Genomic DNA, 12,680 nt, shown 5'->3' with positions numbered 1-12,680 from the left:
AAGTATTTAATAGACAAAGTCTCTGCCTCAGTGATGGAGAAGTTCTGGATGGATACTGTTGGTGGTTGCACAGCTTTGTGGCTGCACTGCCCGCCACTGAGCTGTCCATTTACAGGTGGTTCAGGTGGTAAGTTTTATGTATATGGTACACAGTAAAAAAGTAAATATCGAAAAGAATGGAATGAAATGGCGTTAAAGGTATGTGCTAACATGAGCCTCTGAAAGCTGTTTCCCTTCCTTTCTTTAAGTTACTGTTTTCAGGCTATTTTAAGAACTAAATTTTTTCTGTAGGTAGATAGGATGTACACAAGTGTATTGTAAAATAATAATAAAATTATTTTTTGCACTGTTTTAGCTAGTTCTCTTAAATAACTGTTTTTAAGACCTTTAAGGCCAAATTAATGTTTAAAAACTGTTTTAAGTTAAACTTAATCTAACTCATGTTTAAGCAATATAATAGCAAGATGTCGACTACTGCATGTTTAGGTTTTAGGTCTAAATTTAGGGATTAAAAGTGAAAGTGAAATTCTCTCAGTCATGTCCAACTCTTTGTGACCCCGTGGACTGTCCATGGGGATTCTCCAGGCCAGAATCCTGGAGTGGGTAGCTGTTCCCTTCTCCAGGCAATCTTCCCAACCCAGGGATTGAACCCAGGTCTCCCACATTGCAAGCAAATTCTTTACCATCTGAGCCAAACCAGTCTTATTTATTTTATATAAAAAGATTATTAAAAATTCCCTTTTATTAATAGTTTAAAGCAGGTTTTAGGGTAACAGTGATCACATCTGGTGCTTGTTTCCTGATCTAAGGACTGAAGTCAACGTGCCTCAGTGTCCTCTATTGATGATAGTCATAAGGTTTTCAAAGTTGTTTCTAGGGAACATTGTATTTGCTATTTTGTTTTGTATCTTTGGAGGATTCTTGCTCTGTGAAGCTCTCTATAATGAAAGATGTTGATAGTGGTTCTTCAGTGTTTTAGGAAGATTTTGGGGGGCTTTGCTGAACTCGGATCAAACCAGCTAAATGTATCATAGGGGTATATTGTTTTATCCTGTTACATTGTGCTGTATGTTTACATTTTATTTCTTATTGGAAAAACAGAATCAAAGTATAAGGGGAAATGGCAGAAAACAGTATCAAGATTCACCTAATCCAAAGAAAAAAGCAAATGGGGTCCACAGCCAGCCAGCCAAGCAACAGAATCCCTTGGTGGTAAGAGTTAACATCATGCTGAGGCAGTTCATGCTTTTTAGTATGGGGCAAGGGCATTGTCAAGGCATTTTGAATTGCTTTATTGGCAGGATTTTTATGAATCTGTGTGTGTGTACTGTTCACCACTAAGGAATCTCTGCCTACTCTCGATTATAGATTTGTCATATTGATTCAGTTGTGCATCTGATCTTTACTTTTTTATGTGGGTATTTGTTTATCTGTTTGTTTATGATTTTTAACATTAATTTTTATTGGAGTATAGTTGATTTACAAAGTTGTGTTAGTTTCAAGTGAAAAAGTGGATCAGTTATACATATATCGACTCTAGGTTCTGGTTCTGTATAGGTCATTACAGAGCACTGAGGAGAGTTCCCTGTGCTGTTCTGTAGATTCTTATTAAGTATCGATATGTGGGTATTTAGACTTACTTTAATACTTTGGAAACAGTGTTAGTCAACTCTCCTAGATAAGTCCTAGGTATTCTATTTTTCTAAATAGTGTCTGTATTATTTTAATGAAGTTAAAAGTTTGGAATAGCCTCACAGTGTATTTTATTTTTCTTCAAATTGATAGAATTCAGAAAACGAAAACAAAACACTCACAGCCAATGCCATAGTCATTAGACTAGGCTGAAGGACAGATACCTGTGAGCATTTTAAGACATTTATTTCCATTCTTTTAGTCTGTGTTCCAGAAAGTAATTCATAACTAATAAGCTTCCTTGCTTATCTTTTCCATAAGTCCTGGTATTTCTATGTTGAATTTTTTTATGTTGTAGCTTCACCTGTTTTTCCTTCTTTAACAGTGGCTAATAATAGTAATTTCAGATGTTTAGCAAGAGTATTTTCCCTGAATTCTTGGGTGCCGTTTACTTAACCTGAAGTGTTTTGATTCCACAAGCAAGCACAAATTAAATGTTTAATGTTGGACTACTTGCTCTCTATTATTGCACTCCACTCCAGTAGAAATAGTGACAAGAACAAAGAAGACATTCTTAATAGATGGTCAGAAAGCTTTTAATCTAATTCAACATCTGTCCCTAACAAAAGCTGGACAGATTAAAATGATAGTATTGTATAAATGTTAATTCTCTTCAAATTAATATATAGATTTAATTCAGTACCAATCAAAATCCTTTTGGATTTTTTTGGGGGAACTTGACAAATGACTCACATTTGTCTGGAAGAACTTGAATAAGTTTTTAAAAAGTTCTTAAAGTTAATGATGAGGACAAGTATATGAACAACTTAAAAGGGAAAGCTAAAAGTGATTGATTAACATATAAATATGCAGTTCAAGAAAGTGAATTAAAATGGGATGCCACTTTTCCCCATTAGATTGGCAAAGATGAAAAGATACCCAGTTATGTATTGCTGAATATATTGAGAACACTCAAAAGTTAATAATCGGTACAACATTCTAGAGAGTAGTTTGGAGGTATTGAAAGTGTGACTTCCTTACCACGTTTCCATAGAAGATAAGAGTGTTCACCCCATTGTTCTACATTATGAAAACATGCTGCTGCTGCTGCTGCTGCTAAGTCGCTTCAGTTGTGTCCGACTCTGTATGACCCCATAGACAGCAGCCCACCAGGCTTCCCCGTCCCTGGGAACAATCTAAGTATCTAAGAAGATATTAACTGTAATATCATAGATAATGTGCCATAGACTACCATGTAGTCATTAAAAGTGTTGGTGTAGATTTGTATTAATTTTTTGATTTGTGTTTATTGAAAGAGGGGTGTGTTCATAGTGTATTACATTTAAAAAGGGAGTTATAGAATAGCATATACTGGATAATTCTGTTACATAATTATATGAAAGTACATTCACACATATCTTCGTAGAAAAAAAGCTGGAAACATGTACTGTAATGTTAATAATAATGATCTCCAAGTTGAGAAATTTAATAAATAATTTTCTTTTTTCCCTGGTGTTTCTATATTGTACATATAATCAAGTTTTAGGCTTAAAAAAATTACTTAAAAATGCCAATGCTGAATGGGGATGGTGATTATATTCCTGATTTAATTTTCTTCCTGAGAAATTTGATAATGTATCTCCTTATTTATATCAACAATAAGTGAAATAACTGGATATGGTATGTTGTATGTTTGTGTTTTTTAATAGAAATGTGAAAAAAAACTTCATCCACGAAAACTTCAGGATACTTTTGAAACAGGCAAGTCATTTTGTTTTTTAAATTTCTTCCAGTTGGGATTCAGCCTGGTTTTGAAGTTAACTTGATTTAAGTAGTGTGTGATGAACCGTGATAGATAAGCTGAAAGAGTTGCACATGATCTATAGAGAGTTCATATATGCGGTCAAGTTCTCTAAATAGGAAACTGGCTAAAAATAAAAATAAATTTATTTAAATGATCAAGATGAAAATATTTGCCCTTTCAGTATACTGTTACTGTAGTGAATGTCAGGCGTTGATGCTGTGTGTGAATATTGTAAATAAATAAATAGTTGCTTAATGGTTAGACGGTGAGTAGACCCAAGTAATAGTGAGGAGACCTCACCCTCACACGTATGTGAGGAGAGCTCACTTCAGAAGGGAACGGTTTCCCCCTCATTGGAGGTAATGACCCATGTGTTACGGTGGTACCAAGGATAGTCTTCACTAAGATGACATTTGGCTCTTCTCCATCCTCAGTTATGAAAAGCAGGTGTGTGATTTGATTTGAAAAGTAATGGTGAGGAATGTAGAAAGCTCTTTGTAAATTCTGATTTCATAGGTGTCATTCGGAAGTGCAGTAGACTGTTTTTTTCTTAGGCGCTATTTTGTGTGGTATGAAATTCCTCATGCAGCAGATAAGCATTTATTTACCATCTAGATTTAAGGGTTTCATCTAGAAAGCTCTTTAGTAATTGAGAAGCCTTATAATCATACTCTGTTCCTTGCATTACTGTTTATGATTTAAGCAAGATGGAAGCTATTTAAAAACGAGATGCTTTAATCCTGTTTTGGGAAATTAAGGTTGTCCTCTTAGTAGGACTTCTCTGGCCTCCATAGGTGGTGTGGACATGATAGGCTGATAGTTGAATTAATATAACTTCAGAAACCAATTATTTCACAAAGTCTTTAAAAAGCCATATGTTTAGGAACATTAAAGAAGGCACACTATAATGTGTACCCAACTCAGTTGGGCATGATACAAAAATTTTGAGTTGCCTTGAGAAAGAAGTATAAAAGGAGTTATTGTCTTAGGAAACCTCACATCAGACTTTATTTCTACTTCAACCTTTTGGTGTCTATTCCAAACCCTGCTTTGCTCATCAGGGTCCTCTTCTATGGGGGTCGGGGTCGGGGCGGGGGCGGGTAGGGGGGGCAAGCCCTGATAAGTTGGAGTTTTGTTGCACAGTGAGTTTGAAAATCTGAATTTTTCTTTAGGTTGATTTATTCTCTGAAGATGTGGTAACCTTCAGCTTTATTTTTCTAGAATTGGAATCTGTACAACTCTTATATTGTAATTATAATCTTTATAATGTTTACATTTTGATCTCTGTCAAGAAGCTCCCATGTTGATAAAATATAGGTGGTGAATAAAGTTATGCCCATTTTGAAAGCAGGTGAATATTAAGGAACTTAAAGACAGATTAAGATCTTGAATGTTTATGTGGAATAAGAATAGATTGGAAATTCACTTTGAATATCAGTTTAGGGAAAGGAAAATATTTTGGTGGTTCTCTGTAGGTTAGATTTAGAGTGTGGGGAGGCGAATATATACTGCATGTGAATTCCTTCATAACAAAAGGTGAAGGGCAGGATTTGATTTCTTAACTGAGCTTATTTGTTTTGCTTTCTAAGCAGATGCTGTGTATGACTCGCCTTACTCCGGTGAAGACCAGTTGCTCGAACATGCCGAGGGCCAGGCTGTGGCATGTAACGGACACTGCAAGTTGCCCTTTTCATCCCGAGCTTTTTTGAGTTTCAAGTTTGACCATAATGCTATAATGAAAATCTTGGACCTTTGATAGCAGCAAATGTGGAAGTCCCCAAATCAGAGACTTGTTGCATTTGAGTGGGTGTCTCTTTGAGCCTTACCTTTCTCAGGTGTTTTAAAGAAATGCAGGGAGACGATGATGTTTCTGAAGAGATGTTCTCTGTGCAGAAGAGAGAGTAGAAAGAAACATGAATTTGCACTGTAAATGTGGTTATAACTTTTTATACACATGTACCTTTTCAGTGTTTGGCTAATGAATTTAAGTTGCTTTTTATGAGGGCATTTTTTTCTGTGATTGTGGTTTTTATCTTTATTCTGGTCACAGAAATAGTGTTTGAGTCATCAGTAAGTAGCCAGGTTAATGGGAATGCACCATCTTCCCACTACAGTGATTGTAATACTAGTTTCCTTATACTGAAAATTTTAAAAGAAACTTAAAACACACAATTATTAAATGAATACAAGACCCAAAATGTCACAGAAGTCAAGATTGCAGGTCATCTGCTCTGGTGGCATTTTGCACATTTCTCTGCTTCTAACTGCTTAGGTTCTCTTACCCTCCTTGCTAGGAGTTTTGTTGAAAGGTATTACTTAGAGTCAGAATCTGCTATATAATGTTCATGTTCAAAATGAACTCATGGCACGTCGTTAAAAGACAAAGCCCTCAGCCTGGAGAGGGGCTTGAGCTGGTGGTGGAGAGCTGCGGCTCCAGTCTCCAGTCGCACCGTGTGCTCTCAGTGGGCCTGGGAGGTTGTGGGGACAGCGGGGGGAGCACGGGGCCAGGACCCCAAGACTGCCGTCACAGCCGCAGCAGCCCACCGCCAGCCCCTGCTGATCATGTGATTCTGTTCTCGTGCATCTCGATTCTGTGTTACAGCTGTGTAAATATGTATGGAATACTGACATTACTAGGTTTCACGTTGCATGTCAGTGTTGATCTCTGGAAACTGATGCTATATTAGGTCCCCATTTGCAGCAGTAGCAGAGACTGAGACACTTAGTAGCATATTGAAGCCTCTGGACGATGGAGTGAAAAGGGAAGGGTGTGCAGTTTACCCAAGTACTTACTGATACAGCATCTCACTAGGGGAGGAGCAGAACATGGAAGCAACATGAGTAATTCACTCGTAGGAATGTATTTTGCTCCTTTAGGATTCTTAAATCCAAATAAGGATGGCAGTGCCCGTTTAGTGAAGGAGTTTAGCTATGTAAAGCTATGGACAATCACCAGGGCTTTAAGGGGGCTTTAGTGTTTGGGCTGCTTCTGACCTCATTGAAGGGGTTTCTTTGGGGGTGGGGGGAGAGTGTTAGCATATGCGTGTGTACGCGTCTGTCATATGGGTTTTAAAAATCTATTTTACATGTGGTATCCACAAAATATATCTCTGCTTGTAAATTTTATTGTGGAAATCTTGATTCTGTATAGATAGTCTATTTAATAGGGTTTCTATTTAACCCTGTGGGACTTTGAAAAGAAGTGCTATTGTAAGGAGTTCACTTGGTATTTCTTTGCTTTAGATTTTCAATGGCTTGATTTTAAAGGAGAAAGTCTATTTATTAATAAAAGTGTCACCCTCTTGGTGCTAAGCAGGATAATTCAGTTATAGCAGTGTGTTAAAATTAGGTTATCCACTGTCCTGCATCTTTTAATGTGACAAATTGGTGAATCCTTCTGTGACCTTTTAAAAATGCATTGTAAGATTGCTTTGGAAGCTCTTCACTGTTCTTTCTAAGAGGACAGCAGCTTTGCTTGGGTCTCCTTGAGCCATATTTATAGTTGGTCCCAGCATTCCAGGTTTCTGTTCTTAATGGAGTGAAAACTTAGTTTGTCTGGCAGGTGAGTCGTTTTCACTCATTTATTGCCGTCTGGAAACCATTTAATTTTTCATGATTTTGAATGTGTTTTTTTCTGTTTAAGTGAGTGCTTTGGTCAGTCTTTCTGGTGCCTCGAGTTGAAATTTTCAGCTCTCGACACTAAAGCAGAAGAGATTAGTTACTAGAAATATGGCCTCTGACGGCGTTGAGCCTTTTCAAGAACCAACAGATTATCTCTTTTCAATTATGGTAGTTTGACTGGTTAAATATTGCTATTGGGCTGCTTCATTTAATGCACTGTGGGTGGGACAAAATAGGGTATTGTTGGGATGGTTGGTATTGAGGCTTTTAGCTCTCTTAACAGTTTGAGATTTAAAAAATGTTAAAAGATGAGTTAAAATTTATGTGTGTGATGTGACTTAACTATGCAGAAAATGTATAAGTTGGATGTACCTATTTTATGTACATCTGCTATACTTCTTCCCTCGAACCTGTGTGTGAGATTCTCAGTGTTCAGGTTACCTTGAAAAGGGCCATGCTTAGCACAGAACTAGATTTCTTGATTGAGAAAATTTAGCATGGTTTGAAGAAATCAAGTGGTAAGGGAGTGTGCTGAATATGCAATACTTTACTTCTGTGTGCTGCATTTTAAGAAGCTCGATGAGAATAGCAGTTGTGTTGGCTTCAATTACAGATTATGTCTTTGAGAGAAATAGGTCTTTTGAATCCATTTTTTTCAGTATTAGTTCCAAGGTTCAGTGTACTGTGAATCTTTTTATTTTTTTAAAATTTCCTAGGTGCTTTTATGTATAACTGTAATGATTTGTAAGATGTTCAATGAATTGTTTTTGTACTTAACCATTATAATCTAGAAGATAGGGGTATAGTTTTATATGCTTTCACATGTTTTTGTTCAGAACTAGCAAATGAATGGTTTTATTTCAAAGTGGTGGTCTCCTGAGACATGAGCATTTGGAGACAGAGAACCTACTAGAGCTTTTGTAGCATGGGTAAAATTTGGTTGAAGATGTTTGAAAGTGAAGTTGGATTTTCATGGTTATGAAAAGGTGAGTTTCCTATGCTGTAAAGGAATGGTGGTCACTGCTTGCTGCTTTGAACTTGGAGTATTTTTCCATTAAGTATCAATTAGTAAGTACAAATGAAGATGTATAGCAATATTAATTTTATGCTATGAGATTGGGTTGGCATTGTCTTTTAAATCTTTAGTGATTTGTGTGTTAATACAAAAATACTCCTCAAGTCTAAGTGAATGGCATCCTTCCACAAGGAGGATTAAATTCTTCTATAAAACTTAATACATTGTGGTAGTCTTAGAAAATTTCAGGTCTGAGTGCATGTATGCATTAAAAAAAATTAACATTTCATTACCTTTTCCCTTGCTATTTTTTTTTTTTTTTTCTGTTTGTTTGTTTCCAACAGTTAACTTGAACAGTAAGGAGCAAAGTCAGTTAAAAAATTAGACTTTTTGCAGAGTTATTTTTCTTACTATGATAATATCTCTTGACTTTTTATCTTTATTTTTGTACCAGTGGCCCTCTGAGCTGCGTGCTCAGAGATTTTTGTTTTGATTGACATCTATTGTGTCTTTGTATTCTCTGAGGCAGTACAGTATTTTCTTTGCATATTAACCATAGTAAAAAGGTCGGATTCATTAACATTTTTTGATTGAAGGAAAATTAGGTGTTACCTAGCAATGTTGAATTAGGTATTTTCTAGCCTGGGGAAGGGGCTTGCATGTATTCCTGTAACGTTAAAGATAAACTAGACAAACTCATTCTGTCTGAAGGTATCAATCCACTTTATGTTTTAAGGAGCTGTCTCTAGGTAAATGGGTGTTAGTAAAGTAAGTTTTGTTAAACTTTATTCTTGGTAGTCTGGTGAAGCCTTGAGTTCCTCATTTTGTACTAGACTTTAAAATCAGTTTGTACAGTTGCTAAAAATTGTAAAAATGGGATCATGATGGGCTTTCTCAGCATCTTTTTCTTCTTAGAATTGAGTTGTTTTTGAAGTTTGTGCACCTCTGTCTTGAAGAACGCAGATCACAAATGGACAGTACAGGCTCTGTCTCGTGCTTTTGAAGCAAGTTCTGGATATCAGTTTCAAAAAATATGATAGGTTTATTATTATAGGGTAAAAAGTGCCCTGAAGGAAGAAGATAGCTATAGTTACTGGGCAAGGAAAACAGAAGGCAGAGATTTTAGAAGATAAAATCAATTCTCAAGTGCTGTATGATGCATGAGGCTGGAAATGTGACCATTGCCTAGCCCAAGCAGAGTCTCATGTGTGGCCATTACCAAGCATTTTCTGGCTCGGGGTTTAATTTTTTTCTAAGTATGGTTGCCATGGGGTCCAGAAAAGCTGCAGTGATTTTTCTCACTTTCATAGTCAGTGTTTGAGACTCTGGTCCTTCCCCTGCTGACGCTGCTTTAGGAGTCCAGCCACACTGCAGTGCTTGCTGACGCACTGCTTTCTTCCAGGGACACAGCCCGGAGCACGCCCAGCCGCCCTCGGCCGCGTGCCACAGTCGCTGCTCACGGTGACCCACAGGACAGAAAGTACGCTTGTCCCAGACGGGGGTCCTTCCCACCTAGGTTCCCGTGACAGTGTTTGTTACTGAAATGGTGGTCTGTAGCCAGGGAGCAGAGTAAAGCTATCTCCCCTGCCTGGGAGTAGACGTGAAGGGCTGGCTTCCACCAGTTTTGTTGCTCAGACTTTATCATAAAAGTACAGAGAAGTGTAAACAAAAAACTGATGAAGTATTCAAGTTTTATCTTGAGAAACATGTTCATAACTGACTCTTTAATCTGGGTTCCTTAGGAAATCATCGGCAAAGAAATCCCACTTGTCTTGGGTCTCCTGTGGTTAGCAGTGGGGGTGGCCGAGTTAGGGTGGCAGCTTGGCGGCACAGTCTGAGAGGAATCGGCCTTAACAGGGTGCTCATGTTGGCTCTGTAGTTGCTGGGCAGGTGTCTTCTGGGGAGAGGGATGGGATGCAGAGGGCAGGTTCCTGTGTGTTTTGTTTCACGTGGACCCTTGTGTTAGCCTCTGATCCATTCGTCCAGTGGAAGAAGGCGGCTCTGAACATTCACTGGCTGCTTGTTTGGTGTTTGGGTGTTCTTGTGGTGATTGGCCTCTATCTGGTGAGTGTTCTTTGAAGACCTGTTGTTCCTGAGTCCTTAAAGAGGCCATTGAGTCTGTCCCTTCGTGCCATTTTTTTCTTTCTGTAACAATTTTTTTTTTTCTTTGTGATGCATCTCTATCGTCAGTCTGCCGCTGTGGGAATTTATAGGTAATAATTGTATCTTAACTTTGACCCTTGGGCCATGAGCAGTTAGGAGGGGCTGTGGACACCTTGGCTTGTTTATTTTAGTTTCATAGCTGTTAAATTGGTTTGGGAACAAAGGAAACTTCTGTGTAGTTCTAGGGCAAACTGAGCAGTGTTCTGGTCTTTGGTCTTAGTTAACATTCTTAAGTTGTGGGCTTTTTGAGGTAAGATGTAACCTTTTCAAGTAATGTGCTTACAATTCATTGAATCTGACGTTCTAAAACAATCTATAGCTATGGTGTGGAACATGTGGGGCACAAATCTTCATGGTTAGTCATTTCTCACACTTGATGGGATTGGCTAGATCTTTGTAAAATGATTGCTTAATATGTTTTTTGTGATATTTAGGAATAGACTGGATGACAGGAAATGAAAGCACAATCCGTTGTTACTGAAATTGAGAAAGGTAGTAACTACTCCTCAGCAGTTTGGTTAGTTCAATGCTTTTAATACCTTTGCAGCAGATGATTAGCAGTGGACTTGTACTCTTCATGTCTTACACATACGATATGCACTGATACAAAAGCACAAAAACATATCTGCAGAGTTTCTTTGTGCATTTTGCTACTGTCCTAGGGCACTGCTGTCTCTACTGGTCATTTTAGGTTTGTCTTTGGATCTTACCTTTTAATTTCAAATGCAAGAGCCCAAAGAACTGATGCTTTCACTTTTTTGTTCATTTTATTTCAAATTTAGAACGGGAGACAGCTAACCTTGACTCTGGTTTTATAGACATTGTTGTTCAGTCACTCAGTCGTGTCTGACTCTCTGTGACCCCATGGACTACAGCACACCAGGCTTCCTTGTCCTTCACCATCTCCCAGAGTTTGCTGTTGTTGTCTGAGTCAGTGATATTTTTTCTTCAGTAAGAGGGAAGGAGAATGAACTATTTTGCATATACATATATTTGTGTGTATATATACACACAATACAGATATTTTTTCTAATTGTTTTTAAAGTTTGCTTATTAGCTTATACTTAAAAATTCATGTTTGCTGAGTATTGATTCACACAACTAGGTTTTTTTAATTTTACCTGTTGATGTCATTGAAAATTTAAGAGTCTTCTTTCAGAATAAAATGATGAATCAAATGAAATTATGGTTCATGTATTAACTAACTAAGTGACCATCAAAATTAGTTTGGATGGGAAAGGGAATAAGAATTGATTTCTTCATGTTCCCCGTCTAGTTCCAAAACAAGATTTGAAGTGTCTTTGGTGCTGTGGAGACTAGGTAATGTTTATGGAAGATATGGAGTCTTCAAACAGTTCCCTTGGGAGTCAGTTTTAGCAGACTAAGTTATGTTAATCAAATTGGAAGCTACAAAATTGGGTAGAAAAAATTGATGCAACACTTAATTTTTACCTTAAAACTGTTTTTATTACTTTAGCTTCTAGGGCATTTTACTGTTTAGACAGGCTGTGTAGGTAAACCATTGGAGTAATTCTATTAATAGTGAAGTTCTTGGTGCTTGGTTTGATTAATTGTCAAACATTAGGAAAAGCAGAAAAGGAACCCCAAAACACCATTGTACACCATGTAGTTTTACTTTCTGACTGAATAGTAGTTGTCCTCTTTTCCCCTCAGTTTCAGTGAAAGGATAAGGACTGATTTTCATTTACCTTGAGTATATCTATCATACGTAAAGGATTTTCAATGACTCATGTTTATGATGAATCAGAAGTTTAAATGTTTGCAGGATTACTGCACTTTAATAATCGACTAAAAATGCCAGCTGTACTCTCCACTGAGAAAATGAACTAAGTCCTCTGTCTTTACACTTGTGCTCTTTTGAAAGCTTTTGATGTAAATAACACCAGTTGAGAAGTGAGAAACCTTTTATCTTAAAAAATGCAATTTGAATGATGGAAGGTTTCCTTTGTATTTTAAAACATTTTTACAGTTGATTGTTCAAATATTGGCTTTCTGTAAAAACATTATGTTAAATTTAGAGCCTTTGTAGTGCAATATCAATAAATTTTGCCTGCTTGGGCAGTTTTAATTACTACCTTAACCTGGTTTCTTCTACTGATACTTGTAGGTTGCAAGTTGCTGATATTTTGGCTGCATCTCTTTGGAGCAATAAAAAATGACAAATGTGAGATGTTTATATGATAGGAAGAAATATTAAAAGGTAGAATGTCTCTGCAAAAAATGAAAGTAACTGGTATGTATTCTCCATCTCAGTTTATGGTTTGGTTGTTCACTTTCAAAGCAAGGTTATATTGTGAGCTAAATACATAAAATCCAACATTTCTTAAATTTGTATTAGAGTCAGGTTTTCTGAATGTAATGCTTTCCAGTCCTTGGATCTCAGGGGTCAAAGAAATACCATTCTTCTCTGCTAAAGACCTCAGA

The 12,680-nt window shown here is 37.1% G+C and overlaps 1 protein-coding gene across 2 annotated transcripts in view; it reads left to right on the top strand.

The window, feature by feature from the left end:
- The window catches only part of DCP2 (decapping mRNA 2), a 54,470-nt gene extending 42,140 nt beyond the window's left edge, over positions 1–12,330 (top strand). For both annotated transcript variants that reach the window (XM_055536486.1, XM_055536485.1), the window contains 3 exons: positions 1,102–1,212; positions 3,342–3,393; positions 5,029–12,330. In XM_055536486.1, coding sequence (XP_055392461.1) covers positions 1,102–1,212; positions 3,342–3,393; positions 5,029–5,192 — 327 coding nt within the window. In that variant the 3' untranslated portion in view covers positions 5,193–12,330. The remainder of the gene's footprint in view (positions 1–1,101; positions 1,213–3,341; positions 3,394–5,028) is intronic.
- The last annotated feature ends 350 nt before the right edge of the window (positions 12,331–12,680 follow it).

This window comes from Bubalus kerabau, chromosome 10 (assembly GCF_029407905.1).
Source record: "Bubalus kerabau isolate K-KA32 ecotype Philippines breed swamp buffalo chromosome 10, PCC_UOA_SB_1v2, whole genome shotgun sequence".
Classification (NCBI taxonomy): Eukaryota; Metazoa; Chordata; class Mammalia; order Artiodactyla; family Bovidae; genus Bubalus; species Bubalus kerabau.
Note: the sequence above shows the minus strand (reverse complement) of the source record. Positions and strands in the feature narration are given on the sequence as shown.